At 36.5% G+C, this 26123-nt stretch overlaps 1 protein-coding gene and 1 non-coding gene across 2 annotated transcripts; one reads left to right on the plus strand and one right to left on the minus strand.

Annotated features, from left to right (window-relative positions):
* Window positions 1-9312: 9312 nt before the first annotated feature.
* On the minus strand, window positions 9313-16483 carry LOC145778606 (uncharacterized). Its single transcript, XM_082590131.1, has 3 exons — window positions 16194-16483; window positions 12246-12435; window positions 9313-12035 (listed from the first exon to the last, which is right to left on the minus strand). Exons 1-3 carry the CDS (start codon window positions 16443-16445, stop codon window positions 10138-10140), a joined length of 2340 nt encoding a protein of 779 aa, XP_082446257.1. The 5' UTR covers window positions 16446-16483; the 3' UTR covers window positions 9313-10137.
* Window positions 16484-21477: 4994 nt separating this feature from the next.
* LOC145779172 (U6 spliceosomal RNA) lies at window positions 21478-21584 on the plus strand. The gene has a single exon (XR_014290524.1). It is a non-coding gene; the product is annotated as a U6 spliceosomal RNA (small nuclear RNA).
* The last annotated feature ends 4539 nt before the right edge of the window (window positions 21585-26123 follow it).

The raw sequence follows: 26123 nt of genomic DNA on the forward strand, positions 1-26123 counted from the left end.
AAAAACAAAGACAACTTGACCCAGAAAATTTCAGTCACACTGTCAACCACTTGCTAACAGTCTGACTGAATGTTTTTTAACTTATAGGCTACTTTTTCTCATTTTTACTGCTTCCCTAAGGCAATAAAAATCTTTTATAATATTAAAAGTCAGCAAAAAGTGGCAAATCAGGCAGCATCTCCAGGTGGCCATGACTTAACTGTTTTCAGTAAGGAATGATCAGCTTTAATGAAATTATAAAATTACTTGCAAGAAATCATTGTTGAAATAGTGCACATACTGCACAACCGTTAGGATGCTAAAATGAACTTAACTAAAGGTTGTTTATTTCCTTGCATCATGAATAAAATGCATTCTGTTTGCATCTCCATAAGCTGCAGGCCTAAGTATCCATGCCACCACTTAGGTTTGCAGTAGGTTAGGTGTTACGCACATAGCACATTTGGACATTATTTTTGTTTCATTTCACATAACAAGACAAACTTTTAAGTTGGTATTCAGTGACGTCAACAAGCGTTTAATCAATATAAATCAGATCTGGGTAAAAGAGTATTTTTTTGTGAAAGTGTAAGGACCGTAAAATATAAATACGATACACTCTTTGCAATTTTTCGTGTTTAGGTAGTTTTGTAAATGTCTTATTTCCTCGTAATTTACCCATTTTTTGATTTATCAATTTTGCTAATTTTGTCACAAATTTCCATTATCATGAATTGTTAACCAGATTTCCTCAAATGAGAAAATTCTCGTACAAGTGGACTTGCAGCTCTGCTCGCTCTCGATGCTACTTAAGATAACTTTATTCGATCATTAGTTACTTGTGATAACCGCAAAACAATGGCGTTTTAAAAGTAACATGAACGTTCAACAAGGTACGTCAATTTCTTGTAGAATCTATGAATCAACGTGTTACATTGGTACAGTAAATTTTTGGAAATCAAATATCTTACAAGCCGTCGATGAAAATTCATCAAACAATAGAATCCTGTTGAAAATATAAGCAAAAAACTCACAATGCCAAAAAGAAGACATTTAAGCATTTTTGAGTGTCCTCAGAGAACCTTTCATTTTTGTTAAAAAAGAGGACAATTCCTCTTAAAAGAAGACATATATGGTATCGTTCAACGGCAACAAAATGTTTCTTAACATATAATCTAATCAAAGTAATTACCCTATCGGTACCTACCCACCCAGCAAAATCCGTCATTTTTATATTGATTCAATGTCTTCAGACGTTGAATCAATGTGAAAATACCAGATTTTGATGTCTGGGTGTGCTTTTTCAAGTAGGCGTACGTGTTAAAGAGAGCCCATCCAACTTAAAGTGTGTTTTTCAGGAGCCTACAAAGTTTTGGAATTGGAATCTAGAAACTGTATCATTTCATCAAGCTTGTCGTTTTAGAACGATCAAAATTACTTTAAATTACACTTGAATGCAGGTCTCATATTTTGTGATTTGATCTTTTCTTTTACCGTGCCTCAGCTAACACAATCGTTTAAGAATGATTATTTTGAGCCAATTTTATTTTAAAACAGAAGTCAAATGCAGGTCGACGAACACAAATTTTGCCTTTGTGAAAATTAATAGCTTATCAAAGATTATAGGCTATAAGGTGATACAGTCATTTAGAAATTAAAACTTTGTTGGTGCAATTTTATCCGCTCTCATCTGGCCGTTGTTGAAATTAATCGTATCTGGTTGTTGTAACAGACAAGTAACGTGGTTGCACATACCTGTAGCAACAAGAGTGAAAGCTGGAATTGCAAAACCGTGCTGCCACAACAAATTTACCTTTAAAGATGAGTCGACAGCTTTAGTAATTCACAAGTCAACTTGCTTAAACCAATCACATCAAAAGAAACCTTATCCAATCTTCTTGCATGGTCATCTTTGGAGTAATTTGGTTTCTTTGTAGCTTAAACTTCAAATGGGCAACTCGGGAATTCTTCAATTTTAATATCCTACTTTTTGCTCTTGGCATGTTCCTCTGTAATGTATATTTTTCAGGTCTGCTTTTGGAGTCTTGTTGAAAGTTTTTTTTTTTTCGATTTAAGTTTGTGCTTGATCCTTACAAAGTCGTTGTTCTTTTTCTCTGCAATCGAGAAATTATCTTTTCACAGCTCGTTTATTCACATTGTTTAATTTTTGCCCAATGGCCAAAACTCGCCACAAGGGGTTGACAGCAAGAATTTCTCTCTCAGACCTCATTTGAAAACGTTTGTTTGCAATTTTTAATCGTAAACCATTTGAAGTTTTCATTGTTAGATTTCGTAATTTTTACATTGATGAAATGAAGTTAGACGAATTGTCTGGTTTCAATGTTGTTCAAACGTCAGAACTGCAACTACCGCACGCTTGCTAATTATCTTAAAACAATTAACCCAGCCAATCACTAATTCCTTACAAATCATGTAATTTGTTATTGCCTTGTGAAGATATACCACTTTTTCATAATTTATCTTGTATATATTGTTACAGTGTTTCGTGGCTTGCGAGTTTAAAGAATTTCCTTTCAAAGCGATCCTTAGAAATTAAATCTGGTTTGTTGTATTAGCAAAACAACATTACCTGATGATGGAAAACAGGCCAATCAACACTCATTACTGCTAGACCTTTTGTCGCCGCAAGAAACACTTTTAAATCGTTTTGTTTTAATTCGAAGGATTTATGTTTTTTTGCAAAATAACAAATGGCTCATCATTAACTGAGTATGCTAATAACAGAAATCCAATCCGGTTTGACCCCAGAAAAAGAAACAATGTACTTGTTTGTAATCCCTCCACGATTGATGTGTTCTGGCCGAGCGCGAAGGCAGACAGTGATGTCACAACTGACGTTTCTAACGTCATTTTCGCTAAAAACTTTGATTAGCGGGTGGCAACGTGCGGTCAAGTATGAAAACCTTTACTAATCATACACCTCTTGTCTGATATTTGATCGGGTCTATTTTTACTGAGTGTGACATAATCGCATCTAATCTCTGCAGTCGAGATGATTTAACTGTTTATTTAGTTGAAATCTGGGTTCAATTGATTGACGAGAGAGCTTTAGTGATTTTATTATTTTTACTACGTTTGAATCAGTAAAGTTGTTTGGTTTAACACTAGCCTAGTTAGTTGACGACTGGATGATAAAATTTTAAAATTCTGAAGGTTTGCTGATCTTTTATTCCAGGCCAACTCAATGTCTGGGAAACCCACCGGCACTTGCCAAATGTAGGTGCACAAAACTCATGGAAGCAAAGTAAGAAAAGTATCAAAAATCCGAGACAACGACATTGACTCCTTTGAAGCAAGGCAGACAATCTGTGAAAAACCAATGCTGCTAATCTTGGAGTAGCCGAAAATCCTCTTCCAACCTCATGCACATGCAGGGCCGGATTTAGCTGATGGGGGGCCCGGGGCACTTTTAGATCGGGGGGCCCCCGTGCAAAAAATTTTTTTGCGCCTACGGCGCGAAAAACCGTCTCTACGTCTACAGTAGCATCAGTCCAGTACTGCATAGCATTTTGCAGAAACTTTAAAGGCCAAAAGGAAAACAATAACACGAAATCACATTTTTTTCCACATAGGGGGCCCTTCAAAAATCGGGGGGCCCGGGGCAACTGCCCCCCCTGCCCCCCCCTAAATCCGGGCCTGTGCACATGACATAAAATTTGATATCCCACCATGATGTAATTGCACTCAACGCATTTTTTCGAGAATAACCTTTGTCGCAAAAACGCACCTAATATGTTGTTGTTGGCCTACAATGCCTCAAAAAGAACCGACGTCATTAATGTAGTTTTTTCAACCATCCCTCCTGTTTCTCAGTGATGATAATTCAATTTTAAAAGTGTTACTTAGCGTGTACGTTCAATTTATATTTTTAAGAAATTAGTCATCAAAAGCCTATACTGATTTGAGAAAATCCAAAGCTGAAAAACAAACCGCAAATCTAATGCAGAAAGGTTTAAATCTTAAAACTTGTGGTTGTTCAAGTCTACTCAGAGAGAGCTGACCAGACTTTTGAAGCTGCTATGTGTCACTTGCGGGCAGTAAAGGATCCAGAGGGAACGTTCGGTCATGTGTCGGCCAAAACCGAGAAAAACTCAAGTTTTTTCTGCGTTTTTACTTTTTATCAATGTAAAAAGAATTGATTTGTTGATTGGGGTAGCAACTTACCTTCTTGTTTTGACGTTGGCTTATGAAAAGGGCGACCGTATAGCACATGCGGTGCAAAAAGAATGCTTTTGAAAGTGCCAACCTGTCTTGAAACACATCGTGATGTTTAATGTTTCCAAAATATATAATTATTCAACTGTTGTTGCAGACTTAAACCTTAAGAATTTAACCAACACCTTGTTCATTAACAAGAAAAACTGATAGTTGAAATAAACAAACAAAAAATAACTTTTCTGTTTGGGAAATATTACATTAAAAAATTATTATTGATGAAGAGATCTTCACGAAAAACATTCCAAGCCCATGCTACATTCACATTTAATGCAGAAGAGAAAGTAATAAGTAACACACAAGATTCTATATTTGTTAGAATGATAGAGGAGTGTGAATGAGCGATAACTGAGTAAAGTCTACTTCGATGATCATATTAGAGCTAATTTCCAATGCATTTACGTGCGGTAACTATTTTTCAGCAGCCAGATTTGCCTATGATCCATCATTTTTCTTTTATTATAGTCTCGGTTAACATTCAATTTCAGTATCACTTAACAGTATTTGACATAGGCCTATTGGTTGCGATAAATTTTCTCTTTACCTTAAAAGTTTTAACTTTCAAGTGCATGATCTGTTTACTTCAATCTACCCGAAAGCATTTATTTGACTTATGTTTTATTCATATTATGAACTATCAAAGAGAAATGTAGGCTACATATTCCTTTTGATCATTGCCTCTACAGTAGAGCATGAGTTTTGTATGCTTTTTAGTTTAGCATTTTTTAACTCAATTTATTTAAGTTGGGCACGGGTCGTCAACTGCTTGTTACTTAATTTTGTTACACGAAACAGTAGCATGCTTCACCAAACCACATCAGTGCAATCATGTCTACTTGTTTTGTTGTTAGGGGTTAGGTATGTTATGAGGAAAACACTTTCTTAATGGATTAAACAGAGAAAATCTTACTATTTTCAAGAAATTCTCTTGCTTACCTTTCCACTTGAGTACCTTGCGAGCTACTTGGCCAGTTTGCTTTCTTGAAAAGCAATCACAAAATTAACCTTTTCACTGTACTACTTTGCTAAAAAAGATGAGAAATCAAAAGAACGGTGCCGCTTTTCGAAGTGTCATTGTCTTGTTTCATATCACAAACATCAACTTTCGTCACATACCAAATGAACAGCTTATCATAAATAAACTATGTTTGCACAACACGTTTATAGGAAAATTTAAAATTATAGGCTACTGCTTCTCCCTTAGGCTTACTTTCCATGTTCGTTGTGGCATTGTGCAGTGGTATATTGTGTGCTTGGCGATGAAAACCAGAGTTCGAAAGTTTGGAGACACGCTGTCCAGCAAATCTTCAGTTAAATCTCGTTGAACTTCTAAAATCGTCTACCCATTTTTATACAATATACATAATATAACATATGCACACGGCGAAGAATCGAAGATACAAACGGTTCTACGGCTTCATTTATGTCTGCACCAGGCATACACTAAAGTTTTGAGTAAATTATTATTGTACGGGTAGTCAAAATTTTGAAAGTACTAAAACTAGAACGAACTAATTTCAATTTTAAGTTGAAACAAAATAATAGAAAGCACGACCATGACCACTAACCAGGCAATGTTGAATAGATGGTGTTTGTATTACAATTTATCTACGCTTTGTTGACCTACAAGTAGCTGCAACCACAAAAACTTGCAAGTTTGCTTTGAAGCCCGAACACAACGTCTTCGGATTGTTTACGTAGTGAAATATGCAGCTCTGTGACCCCATTTGGAAAACGTAAACTCCTTTGGTGAAGAGAACGTACAAAGCGGTGATCACATTACAATAAAGACACATTGCTTGTACGAGTAGCTCTCTGTATTTCCTTTGCTCTCAAATGGCATGTTATGTCACTATTCCCGATGTGTAGCTTATGGCTTCTGTGAGTAACAGACTAAAAGGCCACAAACGGTAGGCACTTGATGAATTACTAGCTGTCCATTCCCCCACTATTTTTTAATTTTCTTGTTGATCTAATGCTATTTGTGTTGCGAAGAGAAAGATCTACGACGCCATGATACCTAAGCAAATTTAATTATTCGGATTATTACGCGAGAAGAACCAATTTCAGCAATTAAGCTTAAACCAGCCAGAAATACCTGATTGATAAAAAGAAAGCGCACCCGCATATACTCTACTCCGTGCAGTTCAGTGTAACACAGATTATGCTGAATAATTAGATTGTTCTTGTTGTTTGTCACGCTTACTTGATTTGCGAAATTACGCATGCACAAAATGAAAAAACTGTTAAATCTGGGTGTTTGAAGTTAGTTGCTAAGAGGCGAAAATTAACAAGTTCAGCAATTAATCAGCCTGCGAACTCTTCAATAGCAGTTTTGTTAACAATTTTTAATCTGCATCATTAAAAATGTGAAACTGCAAAAGCAATATTGGTCGCAGCTTTTTATCTTCAAAAAGGCGATTTTTCCACAAACACTTTAACTTTTTTCCAAAGTCCAATCATCCTCTTTAAATTTTCAGTCTTCTGCCAAGAAGTTATCATTTTGTCACCTTATGTTGTTGATGATCTCCAGGACTAACTGGAAGTACAGTGGTCAGTAGACCTACACCAGAGGCTGCAGTGCTGCAACATGATTGATCAGTGATCACAAATAAAAGATTTCATGTTAAAATCCATTTATTTAAAAATATGTTTCTCAGCATTCAATTGTAGCTATAAACTCGCAGCGACGAACACCGGTGTTTTCCCATGGGGCTGAGCTCACCAGTATCGCACCACTGATTTATCCTTAGACTACAAAATTTAAGAATACCTGAAAGTTAACAGTAGGTCTAACACAGTTTTTTTTGTTTATTACCCTGACGAGGTTACCTCGTCTGAATGGTTGTTGGTATGCGGATATGTGGTCGATTAATTATATTTCCCAGTTGCTGCATTAACGTTTATTTTACGTCCTTGCAACTGATAGCAGATGTTTACTTGAGTAGTTTAAAAATTTCAGCTACGTGGCCTATATCAATCTGGAATGAATTATTTTAAGATGTTTTCATGTGACATCACCAGGGCCGGATTTATCAGTAGGCAGTTGCCTAAGGCAGCAAATTATTGGGAGCGGCAAATTATACGAATATATTACATTGATAATAGGCTACTACGTGAATATAATAATTCAAAACAGATATATAGCAATTAATAAATATGTTATCTCATCACACACATTTGTAAACAGTGCGGCAAGTCATCGCCCCTAGAGTACTTCAAGCTTGATTGGTTTTCAACAATATGTGCTGCTTAGCGCTTCTTTTAGTTATCTGTCTCGCTTAGTATGGAGGGCTAGGCTTTGTCTGTGCAATTTTTATTAATCTTTGCTCGGTTTGTTTCATTGTTAGTAAATTTAATGGAGCCTAGAAAAATGTTTTTAGTCAATGTTAGGTTGATGGAAAAGTTGCAGGCTATTTTGTGTAGGCTACTTGCCTTGATGCTTAAAGTATGTAAACAAGCCAAAAAGTAGGACTAGTTTACGAAAAAACTTTAGTTTCATGTAGTTTTATAAAAATGGCGGCATTGAGGACAAGTGCCTATGTGTTGTATCGAAAATCACAATCGATAAATTTTTTGGGGGGGCAGCACTGTTCTTATCTGCCTGGGGCAGCACTTAGGCTAAATCCGGCCCTGGACATCACCGCCTTTGTAAAGAGTGCTGCTTTTACGCTGCTTGGCCTCACACTAGACATCAAACATTCAACTCTAAAATTGTTTCAAAATTAAGATATTTTGATGTTTAAAAATTGTATGTCAATCAATGTTTTTTAACGATGCTGTATCAACTTCAAAATAAGTGGTAGGAAGTCAGGGTATGAAAACTTCATCTAGTACTGTTAAATGTAACCGATTTGGTGCCTTCTGGACATACCCTTATGAAAAGATGGTCAACAGTCCATTCTTTCATGTCTCAATTGCAGTCGATGAAGACACTAATCTGAATCAGCCATGTTGCAGTGGTAATGCTGAACGCATGTTCTTAATTGCGTGAGCTTCACTTGAATTTTTTAACGCAAGGTTAGTCTTTCTATCAGGGTCTTGCATGGCGTCAAGTATCAGGGTCGTGCGTTACGGAGTCTGTTGTGACGTTGTCATTGATTGACCGCATTGCATTAATCAGTGCTTGAGTGAGGGAAAGTCGTATTAACAAGTAGTTTTCTCATATTATATACCGTACTATCACGTCTGCTTCTTGTTGCTCGAGAAGCGAAATACACAACGGAAGGTTTGAAAGAAAACACAAATTGATGATGAAATGTCTTCATTCAAAATTCCACTCATAAAAGTTTCTAGGCTATTATATTAGCCTAAGATCTAAAATTGCCAATCAGATGTTTTTTTAAGAGAAACAAAGAAATTTTCAAAATTAATTGCAACCTTTTTAAAGGTTTATCTATTAATAGCTGTACGAAAAAATACGTTGTTAATAGATCGGTATCAGCAAGCTAAAACAAAAAATCTGTCCTTTGTTGCGTGGTATAAGCTGAACGTAATACGTTTGTAATTTCCTAACCTCAGCGTCGTGTGTATTAAACTGGCGATTTCTAATATAAAGTGTCTCAAGAAAGAGTACCATCGACGTATTTCGATCTGTTAATTTTAAGGTCGCATTTCACTTCCACTCGTCAATTTGTATTGAAATCTTAGTCAGGCTATCACTCGATGATGCTCGAGAAGCCGACATAATTTATTTTGCACACTCGATATACGCAAGCAAAAAACTAACGTAAACTGTAATTTTCTAGGGCGGTTTCTGCTTTCTCGCCTCCTTAACTCAATTCACTGGATTATAGACCATTTCTTGTCGATTAATTATGATTTTTGCATCAGATTTACCTTGCCGCTTTAAAGGTGATATCTTTGCTAAAACGAACTTTTATGTTTGATATCGTAATCCAATACAAAGAATATGGCTTCTTGCTGATATGTAAACTAGAGAATATAATAAGAAACTCTGACGCTATCTTCCACCGCATCACATTTTAAAGGAAGTGGAAAGAGCTATCGTAGATCAAAGAATATTTACTGTAACTTTTATAGTTTTTCTGTAAACAATTCCTACATTATGTTGTACATTTACATTTAATATATATGATGTATTTCACATAATATTTATGATGTATTTCACATAAAACAAGTATCAAGACAGTAAAAAAATAATAGTGCTATGGCACAAGCTTGATAAAAACCGAAAAGGATTTTTTACCTTCACAACTTTATACCGGTAGCCTATTTCTATTTGAGAATACAAATTTAAATTATGGAAGTCATTATATTTCAAAGAAAGCTATAAAATACAGTAATTAATAATTACTTTTCGTATTTTGGCAAATACAGTACATAAATTTTATTAGCCTAATGTGTATGATATAAGAACATTTTTAAGTCACTAAAATTATCTGAAAAACAAAATATCAAATAGTTATGCTCATAAAAAATCAATGACGTTGCGAATAGGATGAACAAAGCTAGCTACCACCCAAATTTAGTGTTTACTTGTATTCGAACTTTAATCATTTAACGGTCTACTTTCCAAACTGAAGATTGCAGTAAAAAGACAACAAGTTGTGTTAAAAATATCCCGCATAGATTACGCTTGATTATATCTTTATCACAGAATACAGTATTACATGCCCAAACACCAAAATCAGTCCAGTTTTAATGTTCGTTGACAACATTTGCAGTAAAGTGACTGATTTCACTGTAAAAGTGACTGACTTTGCTGTCTGGGTAATGAGCTATGGGTCTACAAGGCAATGATGACATAAAAATCAAAAACTAAACTCTAGTTAACTGCAATCAGTCTACTGCTCAATAATCTGTTTAAACTACTCTTTTATTTTTATGTACTACTCCAAACATACACTATGGTATTAATACAATAACGAAGACCTACGCAAATCGAAAACTAATGATCGCTTAAGCTTTCGCTTTGCCTATAATAGATTGTACAGTAAACGGAGTGATTTTGTGAGGGCGTTTACATGTGAATTCGTCCGAGCTGCTGTTACTGTCCAAAGCGAAATTATCCAGATTAGAATTGTTTTGATAGCCGAAATCTTTTTCATCAGCGGAACCATGTTGAACATTATCACAAGAATCTAAGGGTCTGTCGGCTTCGTTATAGTTTTGATTTGAAATGCAATGCAGCAGTTTTTGTGGTTGTTTTGGCAACTCTTGTGTGTTTTCCGTGTGAAAACATGGCGCTTGGTCGTCTGGAGAAGACATTCTTCTTGATTCATCATAGCCAGCATAAGATGTCACTTTGTGGTAATGGCTTGTATCATTTCGGAACGTTTCACTAGACATTTGTCTAGTTTTTAAATCATCACTTTTATCATTACTCATTCGTTGCCTTTTTGTTGCGTTTTCGTTCATTTTTTGAGCTGAAACTTTTTGCGAATCTTGTAAGTTTTTTGATAAAAATTGAGCAACTTTGTTAACAAATTCTTGACTGCAATTCGGCAAAGCATTTTCCGGCAGTGTTGCTACACGATGCATCATCTGAGATCGGCATTGTTCCCGTAACTGCTCCAGGTTTTTCTGTAGTTGAAGAGAAGATGGCAGTGCAGCATTGAAGGCAGTATGCATAGATGATTGCAGTTGCATGTAAGGAAGACAATGAAATAAAGATGGGACATTTTTCTGGGAATTCAATGCTATTTTTGACAAATAATCTTCATATTCTTTTAATTGTAATGCAGTAGGTGGAATGATTGAACCAATGCTAGGAACAGTATTTCTAAAATCAGTACGATCACATCTCTTATCACTACAAGCTGAAAGATTGTAGTGGGGCATACTTTTAGAAGCTAACATATTTAGTCGCTCATGCAAAATTTGTTGGTCATAGAATTTGGTTTGAGACAACTTATTTGATTCTTCAAACAGTAACAAGGTATGTTCCAACGACCTGTGATCAAGATGAGGAAACATTGAAGATAAATGGTTGATTTTCTGCTGTATTGTTGCCGAAGTTTGTTCAGAATAAAGACGGTGCGACGGATTGTCTTCTGATCGCCCTTCTCTGCGAAAATAGAACTCTTTGTCGTCCTGTTTTTTTAATTGATTTATGTGGTTAATATTATTTCGTGACAAAGTGTCCTCGTCAATATGAGGATAGTTGGCATTTGTTGTTGACTGAGAAAGGACAGCTGAATTTGTTTTCTCTGAATTGTTTCGTGATTGTAACATTACATCAGAGAAATCTTTAGACTTCTCAGCTTGTTCTAACAAGCTATCAAAATGGCGGCTATGCTTGGTAAAACCTTTTGGTGAAAAGCAGCGTGTTTGTGAGTGTTTGGTTGGTACCTTGTGCTTTGAATCATTTACAGAAACTGGGTCATAGAATACACTTTCGTCACTGATAGACTCGTGTCTAATTTTCTTAGCCGTATGAAAAAGTGGGCTCCGTTTAGGAGATGGCTGTTCCGATGAAAAATGTGCAGAAGAATGCACAGTACGTAGGTCATGTTTCGAATCAAAGGAAATGTCATCATTTGGGTGAATAAGTGGCTGTTGAGTTCGGGATATGCGAAAAAAATCTGAATATGGAGACAAGTTTAACCCAGGAAAGAACGATTTTGAAGGAATAAACGTTGCATCCCCTCTTGGTATGTGCGTTGAGATCGGAGGAGGAATAGAAAATGGCTGAGCACCACCAACTCCACATCCAAAAGATAATTCTCTTTGCATGGTGATATCGTCTAATTCTTTATCCGCAAACGCTTTTCGTTTTCTCATTCGTTCAGACATCGGCGGAAGAATATGGCGGATATTGCTCTCTTTGGACGAAGAAACTCCCGTTTTTTTCATACCTAAGCAAACACATGATATCTGTAAATTTAATGAATTTCTTACAAAAAACATATCATAACTACTTAATTATTAACGTAACAGAAGAGCAAATGATATGCTTTATTGAGCCTCGACAGACGCAGTGAACTTTTGTTGACTTCTTTACGGCAAAAACACTTAATATATTTAACAAAACACTATAGACCATTCGTATCACGTTACCAACTCACTTTGCAAGGCATTTTTTGTTAACGCATTTGCATTTCGTAAATTCTTGCATCTGACTCGCATTGCAGACGCTGCTTCATGAGATGCTTTGTCGGAGACACAACTAAGATTCAAGTCTTGGCTCGAGCCTGATTCTTCTTCAACACGCAACCCTTTCTTCACATCCGATGCTTGCTGCCGTCTCAAAGCAACCTAATTCAAGAAGCATTAAAATACATAATTAAATTCTATTAAACAAAATGTTCCTTTTGTTTTGAGTCTCAAGGCATCTGTTTTGAACAATGTGTAAAAATAGCCTACGTCGATTGATGGACACATACTTTCAATTAACTCATTAAACAACAGTAAAATATAAAATCAATCAGACACTAATTGACGTGTATTTTGAGCGGCGTCAAAGCATTAAAATATGTTTGTCGTTTATCAATCACCTTGCCCGGATTCGACTTTTTGTAAAAACAGTTTTGTTGAACATTTGTACTGAATTATTTGTAGACTCAAAATTTTGAATTTTGACTTGTACTGATGTGCAAGCATCGAGAGCCTATTAGTAGTATTAGATTATTATTTGCTCTTGCTAAACGCTTTGGTTGATATCTCATCAAAACAACAAAAATTTAATTTCAATCACATCAAATAGGCTGAATTTTCAAGGAGACACACAAAGCACAAAAACTAAATAAATTTATTAGTGTTTAGCATAGCAAAAATAAATAACCAATTTTGCTAAAAATTTGCAACAAAACTAGAGTAGGCTGTAAACTCAGTTTTTGATTAATTAAATTCCGTTGTAGATGTTTTTTACTCTTATTTTGCGGCAAAAATCAACAAAGTTCGAATAACTCAAATATTCAAAGACATATCTATCAGCTTTAAAGCTGAAAACAGTTTAGCTTAAAGCAAGGTGTCCTCTTTGAAGTTTGATACCAACGTGAACACAGCTGAACTACAACTGGGCAGTGCTGGAGAGTTTTAAAGTTGACTTTTACGGTTTGAAAAAATGTTGTTTGACGTATAGATTTCACAAACGCCAAAAAACAGCTGAACAGCTAGTGTGTGAGTTAGCTATACAACTAAAATAACATTTTTTCATCGTAGTCTTCATTCTAGCTGTGGACGAACTAAAAACAAAAGACAAAAGAAAAACGGAGCAAATTTTCTATTTGAGATATCTTTAACACGATTGTTTGTTTTAGTCGAAAAAGAGTTATTTTTTCTAAGTATAACTAATCTATTTCATCCCAAAATTCGTTTCATGGTTCTACGCTTAACTGTTAGCACTGTATCAGTTTACTTTGTTGACTTTTGCTCTCCACACCTGTAAACCCAAGCGCTGAGAGTGCTTGTACAACTTCAAATGCACAAGACATACAAAGAATTTTTGTTCTGTTGATTTTTTAGCTTTTTCTTAAGCAATTGTGACAAGCATGATATTTGTTGGCTTGGTCATGTCGGTCTTTTTGTCTAAGTCTATTTTCCGTTTAGCTGTCGCTGTTTTTTGTTCGAACCGTTATTCATTTTTACGTTTTCGGATAGTATTTTGTAGAAGTCGTCTTTGGATACCTCTGGTTGTTTTTTTTTCGGAGATTACAGAAAGGGAAATTATTTTTTTCACATGTGGACAGTCGTGGAAAAACACTTCAGTTAGTAGCCTAACATTGCATCAAGGTGCAAAAACTTTTTTTTTAAAAAACGATGTTTAGTGCGTTAATCGTCACTGTAAAATACAGCAAACTAGGCCATACGATATAATTATATGAAGTAAACTATAGACCCACTGTAAAACTGTAGTTGTATTCTTTACATAGAGTATAAATTTTTGTCTAAAATATTTGAAAGTAAACCAAACGATTTCGATATGAAAATCTCACTTGGGTACAGCTACAAGTTCACAACATTGGGAAGAACACAGCAGCCTACATGTTGTAAGCTATTTCCAAAACTTTGTGGTGCAATATAGCAAAGTTACATCGTCGTCGGTTAGCTTGTAATTTTGAATTTTTCAAATTGTGCACACCACCCCAAACTGAATGTGGTAGACCTAGTACCGTTGACAGGGAGGCACAGGGGTTAATTTTGGCCCCGGGCATGGGATAATATGAGGGGTCCGTTACCTTTCCAAGGGGCCCGGAACTCGAAGAAACCTTTGCGCATTCTTGATTTGGGGCCCGAGGATCTCATCGGTACCGGGTCCTAGTTATTATCTCAGCGGCCCTGGCTAGACCCTTAAAGACTTTCGCAGCGTATCACTTAAAACGATGATTTCAAGGTGATGACACAATAATCACGTGACAGGTACTAACACCTGATGAGTAGCAGGTGCTAAAACTTCATCTGCTAAAACAATGAAATCAAGCAGGCTACCATGAGTTTACTGTGATGATCAAAATGATCAATTGTCACATCAGATTTACCATTACAAACAGTTTTGATGATTTAACATCTAAAAATGGCAATTTGTATTGACCATTCATTTTGATCATTGATTTCCCACGAGGTCTTGTATTTGCGTTAGCTTAAAGTTGCCATCGAATTTTTTCTGTTTATAGGAAACGATCCAATCACATATGAAGTGGTTTCATTGCCAATTTCTCAACGTAACGTAATCTCTGCTAACAATTTCTTTGAAAACAAACTTGCCCATTGAAGCAATTGAACTCGACACACAGTGAAAAGTTTACCAACAAGGAAAAGGAAAGTATATTGCAAGCTACACCGTTTCTCTTCACAAAATGATTTTGATATTGGATCTTTTTAAAATAAAACTTACTTTTTTGAACAAAAAATTACCTGATAAACTAGAAACAAAAAAAGTAGAGCAATAAAAAGCACAATCGCATCCTGGTGATTTTTTTGTTTCTGTTTTGAACTTTTTGTTCGTAAATTGACGTCAGAAATCGCTTAGAATGCAAAAGGGTTTGTTTTTATGGAACTATTTATTTCATGAAAAGTTTTGCGAAACTAGACCTTATTGTCCCCCAAAAGATAACAAATAGGCTAAATGAGTCTGGCATTTGTAATTTAGTTCATAAATTTGACAGATTTTATTGTTATATCTCAATACAGTCCTAATTGGTACAAAAACATTACGCAAATGTATGAAATTATTTTTCGTTTCAATTTTTGAGCTGCAATACGAACATAGAACATCATCACAATTAGGTCTAACTGAAAGAACTTTATCGGAATGCTTTGAAGCGACATACGTGGAAAAACTTAACCCAACTAGCTTGACCATCGAGAAGAATGTTTTTTGCAATCAATTGATACCAAAAATTAGCTAGCAAAAATGTTTTCCTTATTTTAAAACTGTTTTTTTAAGCAGTTGAGTTTGCATATTTAAAATACATGCTTGTCGTCTGACATTTCATACCATACTCTATTTGCTTGTTTTTGGTTTATTGGCACGCTTATTGTTTGTGTTCGCTGCTTTGTCCTAGCTAGAAGTACCAGTTTGCAACAATTTGTACAAATTTAACATCTGTTAACATTGATTTGATGTAATACGTTTTTATGCTTTATTAGCAAGTGGTATGTTTTGTATTTTCTCGAATTTTGATCTGGTTTATCATAATATTTCTTCACATGCATTCGTTAACATTAATTTATTTATAGTCTTCATTAGTTTCTGTAAAAATCGATTTTATTGTTACAACACAGGTGTAAATAAATGTCAAGAATAGGCAATGTTCACAGAAATTTAAAAATTTACAATAAAAATGTTCTTGTTTGAAAATAAAAAGCATTTTCCTTCTATTAATTTGAAGCTGATAGACTGACATAGCCTAACTCTATTGTGTTTAATTATTTTTTTTAAAGTAGAACTAACTATATCGACCAACAAATATCCCGACCAAACAAAGATCCATAACTTCGCTTAATCAAATTCAAAATAACACCAAAAAACAACATTACTGTAGCCTATCCTATACTAAAACTATATTCATTACCTGGGCAGCCATAATTCTTTGCCGCTCCACCACAAGTAGACAGTTGGAACATTGACAGTCTCGCCATCTGCAGTGACGCTTGTGGCCTTTCAACGTGCTTACTACGCCGTGATTGCGGCATCTCGCGCACTTTGGGGTTCGCAGCGGTTTTCTAGATGCTCCGGCATCTTGTTCGTATTCAAAAGGAGAAGGACTTCTGCCTGAATTGGAAACTTCAGTTGGAACAGGAGATGAATCTGACATTGATTTCATGTCACTATTGCATAAACAATCCGGCGTTAAATAGCTTATACAAGATCTGCGAAACAAACACAACCTTGATTAAAATTTAATTGTTAAGAGTAGATCTTCACTGTACTTCCTACTTTTTCAAAGATTGTCATCTCTCATAGGCTGCGGTAGCCTGTTTATTCTATTTATTACATTCAAAACTACAATATTTGTCCTAAACTGCTTCAAATAAGAAAACCTAAAAAAATCGCAAGTCCTTTTTTTAAAACTATTGAATAGGCTACTTATTGAAATGCAAATGCTGAACTCCGTAGTACTTTATCAACGGCAAAGTCTTTACAGCCTTCTGTTCAGTTTTCATGCGGCCTGGTTTGCTATGGTTGCTGTCAAACCTGCTCTGACTTGAAAGCTCAGTTTCTTGATCACTGACAAAGTGAAAGTAAATTTAGTTTTAAAACACTTTCGGACAAAGAAAAAGTGCATTTTTGGCAAGCTGAGTAGACCTCAAACGCTCACCAGACAAAAACGCTAAATGGTACCTTTTTCTATTTTTGAGTGAATGGATTGCCTCCGTTTCTTTCTTCGGGATAAAATCGACCTGTTACTGTAGTTGGCATTCGTAACCCTGACCTATAAAATATCTCATACGTCTTGTTATTTTTGTGAGGGCATGTCTTGTCACAAAGAGATTTCAGGTAAAAAACGCACAACTAAAATCGAAAAAAAGTCGTAACAAGACTTTATTTAACCATGCAAACAAAAAGCTGCCTACAGTAATTGTGCATTACGTTGGATAAAATAAAGAATCTACATCGTTGTTTATTAGTCCATAGTTTAATCTTATTACATGGATAACTATACAATCGTGTAAGTATAAACGGCCTAGTAATAGTAGTTTTATGCAGTCCACAATGTTGCATATTTCACAACCTTTTGGAAGCAAATGTAAGCGTCTGCATTATACTGTACTGCAGGGCTACTCAACTGGTGGACCGCGGTCCGAATCCGGACCTTCTGGGTGTTGATGGTGAATAGGGTTGCCAGATGTTCACTATTTTAGTGAACAAATCACTATTTTAAGAAAATGTTCACTGTAAACTATTTTGCTAATAGTGACAGTGAACATGTTCACTATTTTGACTATTAATTTTTGTCTACAATTCTGTCAGTATATTTTAGCCAATAGCCATGGATTAACCAGTGACTATACACTTCTGCTGCTTAGAAAGTAAAAGCACATGTGTCTGGTGCTTTGAGGAAAAACCCCTAATATGCTACCCCAGTGTAATTTCGCCAAAGCCAGGCTTGGCCAGCACGAAGTCCAACAGTGGAGTGTACACTGTACAGCCTAGGTAGCTGACAAACTGAGTTAAGAATTAAGATCATCGCTGGAAAAGTGGACTAACTTCTTTCAGAAAGAAACTGCACCTAAATTGTTAAAATTTGTTCAGTATACAATGTCTATCCCTGTACTTAATGCCAATGTTGAGAGAATTTTTAGTGTTATGGCCCCAGTGGCGTACGCAGGGGGGGGGGCATTGGGCCATGCCCCCCCCCCCCCCCCCCCCCCCTTAAAATGTTTTAGTAGTTAACGACGTAGATTAAGGCATTTAATATGTTTTGCATTGCTCTGTCAAAGCAATTACTGTAACAATGTTGTTTTATAGACTAAGCCAATACGAAATACATGGCCCAATCCACCTACACTACCCCAGGTATGCCAATGTGGCATAGTGTTCTGTAAGCCTATTATAGTGATTAGTGAGAGAGGATTAGATAAAGTCTAAACTAAAACTATACTGGGATATCATGAAGTAGTCTGAGATATCAATGACGAGTGGCGTAGCCAAGGGGGGGTTGGGGGGTTACAACCTCACTTTGGCACGCGTGTGGCGTCACGATACTGAGAATGATGCTTTCAGTCTCTTTATGCTTGGGAATGATGCTTTCAGTCTAAAAAAACTTGCCTAATTTTAAACGAAACTGCATTACAAGAGCGAGTTTTGCCAATACCAAACATTTAAACATCTCCGCAGTCAGGAATTAACAAGAAAACATAAAGACTTAGCTTTATTTCCGAAATATGCCCAAGGAAACATGATCTTATCCTTTTGCTATGCCACCTGACAGCACCATTTTACGGGAATATTCATACCCACATTTTTCTTGAAAATGCTCTCAGAATGCACCAAATTCAAAGTAATTTTTCAAAATTTTCTGGGGGAGGCCCCCCAGACCCCCCGCCGCTGGGTGTCGTCTTAAGCAAAAACGCCGTCGGGCTTCGCCCGCCGGTCGTCAAAAACCCCCATTTAAAAAATTCTGGCTACGCTACTCTCAATGGCCCCCCCCCCCCCTTGACAAAATCCTGCGTACGCCACTGCATGGGTTAGGCTACATATGGACAGATGAGCGCAGTGGCGTAGCCAAGGGGGGGAGGGTTTGGGGATTGCAACCCCCCCTTTGTCACGCGTGTGACATATTGAGAATGATGCTTTCAGTCTCTATGCCTCAAAACAAAGTTTGCCTAATTTTAAACGAAACTGCATTAAAAGAGCGAGTTTTGCCAATACCAAACATTCAAATATCTCAGCTTGGAATTAGCAACAAGAAAACATAGAGACATAGCTTTATTAACGAAAAATGCCGAAGAAATAATGATCTTATCCTTTTGCTATGCCACCAGACAGCACCATTTTACAGGAATATATATACCCACATTTTTGTTGAAAATGCTCTCAGAATGCACCAAATTCAAAGTCATTTTTCAAAATTTTCTGGGGGAGGCCCCCCAGACCCCCCGCCACTGGGTGTCGCCTTTGGCAAAAACGCCGTCGGGCTTCGCCCGCCGGCCGTCAACCTCACCCCCTTTCGCAATTCCTGGCTACGCCACTGCTTTGAGAACTTTGAGGATGCGGTCGCGCGCTTTCAAAGTGTTCACTATTTTGAGGAAAAATATCTGGCAACCCTAATGGTGAACCTTAAAGGCATACTAAAGGAAAATTTCAAACCGGAATTAAGCATTAAAATGAGTAAACTGAACATTCAAGAATACATTTCAAAAACAATTACCCAAAAAAATTTGTTTTCAATGGCGCTGGCAAGGCCCAAAGTCCAGTGTTTCATTTATTTTCATTTTTTTCAAAATGACCAAAACGTGCAAACACAGCTCAAGAATACGTCATAAAGTCCAGCAATAACAAAAGCCACGTTACCAATCTGATGTTTTGAGCAAACTGTCTGCTGTTTTGATGTTAAAATGTGCTGTTTTGATGTAAATACATACATAGCCTACAGTCAAATCGCCCGCAGTAACAATTATTGCGTCATCGGTTGATTGCTAGACTTTATGACGTAGACTTTATGACGTTCTTTACAGTCGCACGCTTCGTTGCTCAGGCCAATCTCGTTTTGAAAGCTCTGACAAAAGCACGCGCACAATGGTGGTCAGACCGCAATGGGGCAAAATTTTATTGAAAATCGTTTTATGGTAGCATGTTAAACACAAAGAACGTGGAAAATCGCCAAGTCAGGTTTTTCCTTTAATACCCCTTTAAGCTTTTGGAAGAATAACCTCATTGCCACGTTTCAGGGCTTCTTTAAACAGCTTTCTACTGGATGGAAAAAATTTTTACTATGATTATCTTAGTTGCTGGAGGGCTTCGACCCCCAGATTCCCCAACACTTTCTCAAAAATCCAAGTCGAGTTACATTATACCTAAAAAAGTGGTTTGGTACAGATAATTTAACTTTCGTGGTTGCGTGTGAAATAATTTATTCACCGGACCGCTAAAAACATTCAACTTGTTAAATCGGACCTTTATTAACATTAGTTGAGTAACCCCGCTGTACTGTATTATAATCAGGTCAAGATTAGGCGTTCACCAATGCAGCATGGAGTGGCTGCACAGACGTTGCTGTGGACTATGAGCTCCTACGGCCATACTTAACTAGCTTGGAAAAAAAAACTGTAGCTCTATTAAAAAAAAAACAGCTTTAAAACTTTTAGTAATATGTAAAGCTGTAAATCACACAATGCAATCTTGATTAAAAATTATTATTTTTGTCGCTGATAAAATAATCTGTTATTGCATACAGGTTAGTTATAGTAAGTTATTGCTACCCTGTACGCACTGATTTGTATATTGTAGAGAAGATAGCCTATTCCATGAACTTATGTAACTCTGCAAAAAGTGAAACTTGAATAATATTTTACATTATTTTTTTTTGTTTTTTTTTCATACAAACTCCAATAGCCTAAGTATTTTTGTAATAAAAACACTTAAAATTAGGAAAATGTATTTTCACTAATCTAATTTCGACGTTATATTCGATTTACCCAATTTTTTGTTTATTGAGCTCTATCAACTAAACCAGGGGTCACCAACCTTTTTTGCATGCGGGCCATTTTGGCACTAAGGAGAGCTGAGGCGGGCCGCACTAATAAAATTTTAGGTAGGTTGACTCTTATGCTAGAAAAGAACGCATTTCGTACCCAGTATCCAGCGTTAAATGTTGTTCATATTTATGTTAAAATACCGCAGCAACAAAATTAATCAAACAACGCTACTGCCAGGCCAAGCTCCTTTTACAACACTTTTGACTTTTTTAACAATGCCTAATAAACGAGGCCACTTGTTTTGCGCACTTATAGCGAGGCGAGCGGTTTCATCAGAATATTTATCGCCAAGCAAGAGTGGTGTTGTCACTTCGCTTCACAAAAGATATCTTGCAATTAACAATTTCAGTAAACAAGGAAATGTTTGACACATGGCAATACAGGCAACAATAGCGACCTCCAAACATATCAGCGAAAATAGGCTCCAATAACAGGGAAAAAGAAACTAGGCACCATGAAACAAACGCTTGTGGAAATCATCGAAATATCGTAATTCTATCGTAATTCATGAACAGTCTTCCCTCTAAAAAAGCAACCAGTTGGTTTTTCATCTTTTTTGTGAGAGTCTATAAAACCGTCTTTCTTTCATTATAGACAACTGTCGCTTGCGGTGCTTATCAGCGTGGCAAGAATTTGTTGATTTAACAACATTTTGCAGTACTTGCTTCGGCAGTACATATACTAAAATTAGAACGATACAGAGAAGATCAGAATGGCCCCTGCGCAAGCATGACACGCAAAATCGTGAAGCGTTCCATATTTCTTTAAAAACAAAAAACATTTTGCAGTACTAAGCTAAATATTTTCATAGTACAATCAGAAAAAGTCTTTAAATGTATATATAATATTTTGCCAATTTATTATAAACTGAGTTGGCACACCGATCTATTTTGGCTACAAAAACTTAATTGCATAAAAGGAACACTGCTCGAGAAACACAATAACGGTGAAACGCACACTAGTGTTTACAATTTACATGACGTTTACAAACTTAAAATAAGCAACCATATGCTCACAGACAATTTTGAAATAAGACGTTTTAATCAACCACTGGGACGGTGTGGCTAGACATCGCATTGGAATAACTTTAAGCAACCCTCACCTAGAACTATAATCTGATTGATCGGTCGGTGGAATCGTATGCAAAGCGAAAATATGCTTCTCGGAAAGTATTTTTTGCCTTCGTGCTCTTTAACTCCTCAAGAAAAGTATTTTTGTTTATACTTGTACGCTGATACCTTCCGCGGGCCGCAGCGATACAGCGTGGCGGGCCGCATGCGGCCCGCGGGCCGCCAGTTGGTGACCCCTGAACTAAACCATACCCAGCCTACGCAAGAATCTAGTCTTTAAACTTTACATTTTTCAGTAGAAGCTTGTGTGATATGATAGCATGCTATTTCAAAAAGAACAAATAAACTTGTTTTCGAGGATAACACAAAACACATTTACGGAATGAAAATCCCCTTAATCGCCAGTTAAGCTGAACGCAAGAGTGGTGCTACGTTACAATGGAATGAAATGTGACTATATTACAAATACCTAACAACCAACCGATAGATTGTTAAGCACCTTTATGAGTCAGTTTTGTGGGCGGACACGCCAAACTATCAACTTAATACTGACACCTTTGACTCATTTGCGTTTGCGGAAGATGACAGATTGTTAATCGAACTATTTTGACCAAATTGGATATGTGTGGTCGGCGTTAGTGATTTTCTCCTAAGAATGCTTAAATACACAATGATGGTAAAATACTTAACCATTTTGTACATCAATCAATGTTAAAATCTGCAAAAGAGCAAAGAAATCATCAATCGAAATGTTTTTGTAACCTGCTTCTGTTAGCCATTGTAAATAAAATTTGTTCAATTTCACATTATTGATGACTGTAGCTGCAAAGCACGAAAAAGTCTTTTTGTATAACAATACTAGCTCATCAGCACGGTCAAACGAAATGAAAAACATAAGCAAAATTAGAAACTACAAAAAAGATGAATTGTTGCATAATTCGCCTCGTTAATGCTACCGAAAACAGAGCTTAGTTTGATGATTGCGTTTGTTATTTTAGTACAATTACAAACATCAGTAGCATTAACTTATTATCATGCAGCCATGTGAAAAATTGAATCATTAACGTAGCAGCTTCAAAAGTTTTTACAAGCTTCTTATTTTTTGTGCGTAAAGTTCAAATAGCACGTTGAACAAGCGTTTAGAAAGTGCATCGTGTAGGAATGGCACATGGCAGCTGAATCGCAGTTGCTGAATTTGCTCGCTTCGTTCGATTGATCACGTTGCATAGCTTAATCGCCTAATCGGCAGCATCGGGCAAGCCTCAAGCGTGTTTTCACAGCGGTTTTAATGGATAAAAGTTTTATCTTGTGCTATCAAATGCCAAGAAACATTTACTACGTTTATTTTGAAGAAAATATGGCTTATTCAACTACGTTAAGATGGTTAATTGGTTATGGTCAAATGCAAAGTGTGCGTCTTAAACAAAATATTATTGTTGGGCCATACAACACACAAGACCAAATAGAGATAAATTTATAAGCTTTCGAAGGCAAGCTCCCAGACCTCCAATTGCAAGCTTACGTTTGGACCTAAAACTTTTTATTGTCCTTTAGTATTATTATTTTATCTGCGTCAGACCAATAGATCCATATGTAGCCTACTACCAAACAAAGCAAAAACAAAAAATACAAATAATAACCACAATATTCCAGTGAAATACGACGATTTGACAAGAGCGTCAGAATTGCGGAGAGTAGGCTAAGTTATTCATGTAACAATTTTTTGAAGATTGACATCTACATAAAAACGTGTAATGATATTTGGGAAGTGGGCAACTGCATCAAAGGTCAAGATATTTTGTTCAATTTGAATAGTGCGAACACAAGCATAAAACGAGGTAGGCTAAGTCATGCAACATACGAAAGGCATCGTTGTATGTATGGTTGATGAAGGCACGACAGAAATTACACCTAAAAGTACCTACCAATCACACGTGACAAAATTCTTGTTTTCTCGGAACGTTGGTGCCCAATCCAAAATATTCTTTTATATCCGTTACTGCTTGATTCATTCATTTAACGTCTTCAGACTTTGAACTGATTAACTGCCTGGGAAGGGGGCTGGGTCTGCAGGATAGAACTTTACAAGTTGATGAAATTTAGTTTTGGAAATAGGCTAAATAATTTTAGTGGTATTGCGAAACTTTTGCAACTGACCGAACTTGCAGACTTGTTAGCTAATTGCATTGCACGTAATGTACTGTACAACAAAAATAAAAGTTGTAATAAAAGATCAAACTATTTTGTAGTGTCGTTAATAAAAGGAAACACCATATGTTTTTGTTTTGTTCCGTTTTAAAAAGATGTATTTGATGACTTTTAAACCAGTCCAACTGTGAAATATTAGTCTTTTGTATTGTTTCAACATCACCAAAGGTTGAAACGATTAAAACAGAGCCACTTTTGTCAAGGCCATCAATGTCAGTGTTTTTAAAATTACTCCGTATTAAAAGATTTTTGATTGTTTTTGTTTGTTATCATGCAAATACAGCAAAATGCTCGACTCGTTTCGATGCAAAATTCGTTTATTTCGATACTTTGTTCGAGTATTGATCGGTTGATTTACAGGAGTTAGTTTCTCAGATAAAAGATGTTTCGATCAAATAATACACTCTTGAAGAATGTTTTCCTACTATTTTCTGTGTTTCTACATTTGCTGTAAATTGGAAAAAGCCAAACATTATAAACGAAAAAACATGAAACGGCAAAATCCCCTACCACTTGTTTAACTCTTGAGGTATGCCCTTGAGCAACATATTCCAAAGACTGCTAGCGACACCTAGCGATATCTTTTTATTTAACAGATTCATCATGCTTGGTAAACTGTGTCCTTTCTTATGAATTCCCAGCTCGTCTCTCCACTTTGTTCAGCACGAGCGACATCGTATGAAGACACCAGTGGCCGAGTGGTTAGCGGCAGCAGTGGCCGAGTGGTTAGCGCGGTGAGCTCGCAGTCGAGAGCCTGCATGTTCGACTCCAGCCACACGCACTTGCTGTTGTTTCTCTGGGCAAGAAACTTTACAATAATTGCCTCTACCCCGTAATCGATTTCGAGTAATGGGTAGTACCAAATTTAAGTCATAAGTAGAGTAGACAACCGGAAACAGACATTACCGTCGGCTGCAGCGTGGGTCAGGTGTACGTCGGAAGGCGTACACCGATGCACAGGGACAGTACATTACGGGACGCGCAACTCCGTTGTTCCTTCAACATTAGAAGGGTCAATTGCCAATTTGACATTTTTTTTACGCTTTACTGCTGGCTTGCTTTCAACTAAAAACCTTAAATTACTTTAAAACCAACTTCACTCTTCTTAGCCTATATATCCTATAAAAAGTAAAATATTTTGTAAATTACAAAAAAACGTAACCTTTCTTATAGTGTTGCGGATAAGCCAAAAGCGGATGAAGTTTCGCATCCCTATGATCTACAATCCCTAACCGATGCATAGCGCTCAAGTCCGCTTTCCCGCAATGCAGGATAAAGATAAAAGAAACAAACAAACAAACACCTCTCCATTCAGCGGCACCTAGTGAATGGAATAATTCACAGGTAACCTGCAACAGTTCAACAAGCAAAAAGTTTACTCTGACAATCTCGGTGACCAGACCTACGTCAGTGGTTCAAAGCATTCACAAGTAGCCTAACTTATGCCAGAATTAAGCTTTCAAAAAGTTCAGTTAGTTCAGTTCAGTTGTTTTTTTATTTCTGACCATCATATCAACACAATACACATCAACATAGCAAAGGTCAAGAAAAAGGTAGAAGCGACAAAACGCGAACGTTAAAACGTGCTTGTGATCGAAGTAAGTTATTGAGTTGAAAAAAATTTGGCACGGTCGCAACACCTTCAGAAAAATTTAAGATATAAAGGGAAAATTAAAAAAATAAAAAATGTTACAAAACAAATAAACATATAGCCTATAGGCTATAACTTTATTAGCCTACATAACTTTAGCTGATATATTGAAGATTTGTATGGACAGTTGCTATGAAGATCGGCCATGGTGCGTTATCAAGAGTGCTGATGGTCGTAAGGGGAACACGTCTTGATGCGTTTAGCTCATAGCAAAGAGCAAGGCAGGCAAAGAAAACCCCACAAAGAAATCCTACCACGGGCAAAGCCATTTCAAGCGCAACGCACCAGGCCTTGCACGACTCACAAAATAGATAGGCTATAACTTGACGACATGAAACAATGACAAAAAAACAAACTAGCAAAAAACAACATCA

Source organism: Aplidium turbinatum, chromosome 10 (genome assembly GCF_918807975.1).
Source record: "Aplidium turbinatum chromosome 10, kaAplTurb1.1, whole genome shotgun sequence".
NCBI classification, from domain to species: Eukaryota; Metazoa; Chordata; class Ascidiacea; order Aplousobranchia; family Polyclinidae; genus Aplidium; species Aplidium turbinatum.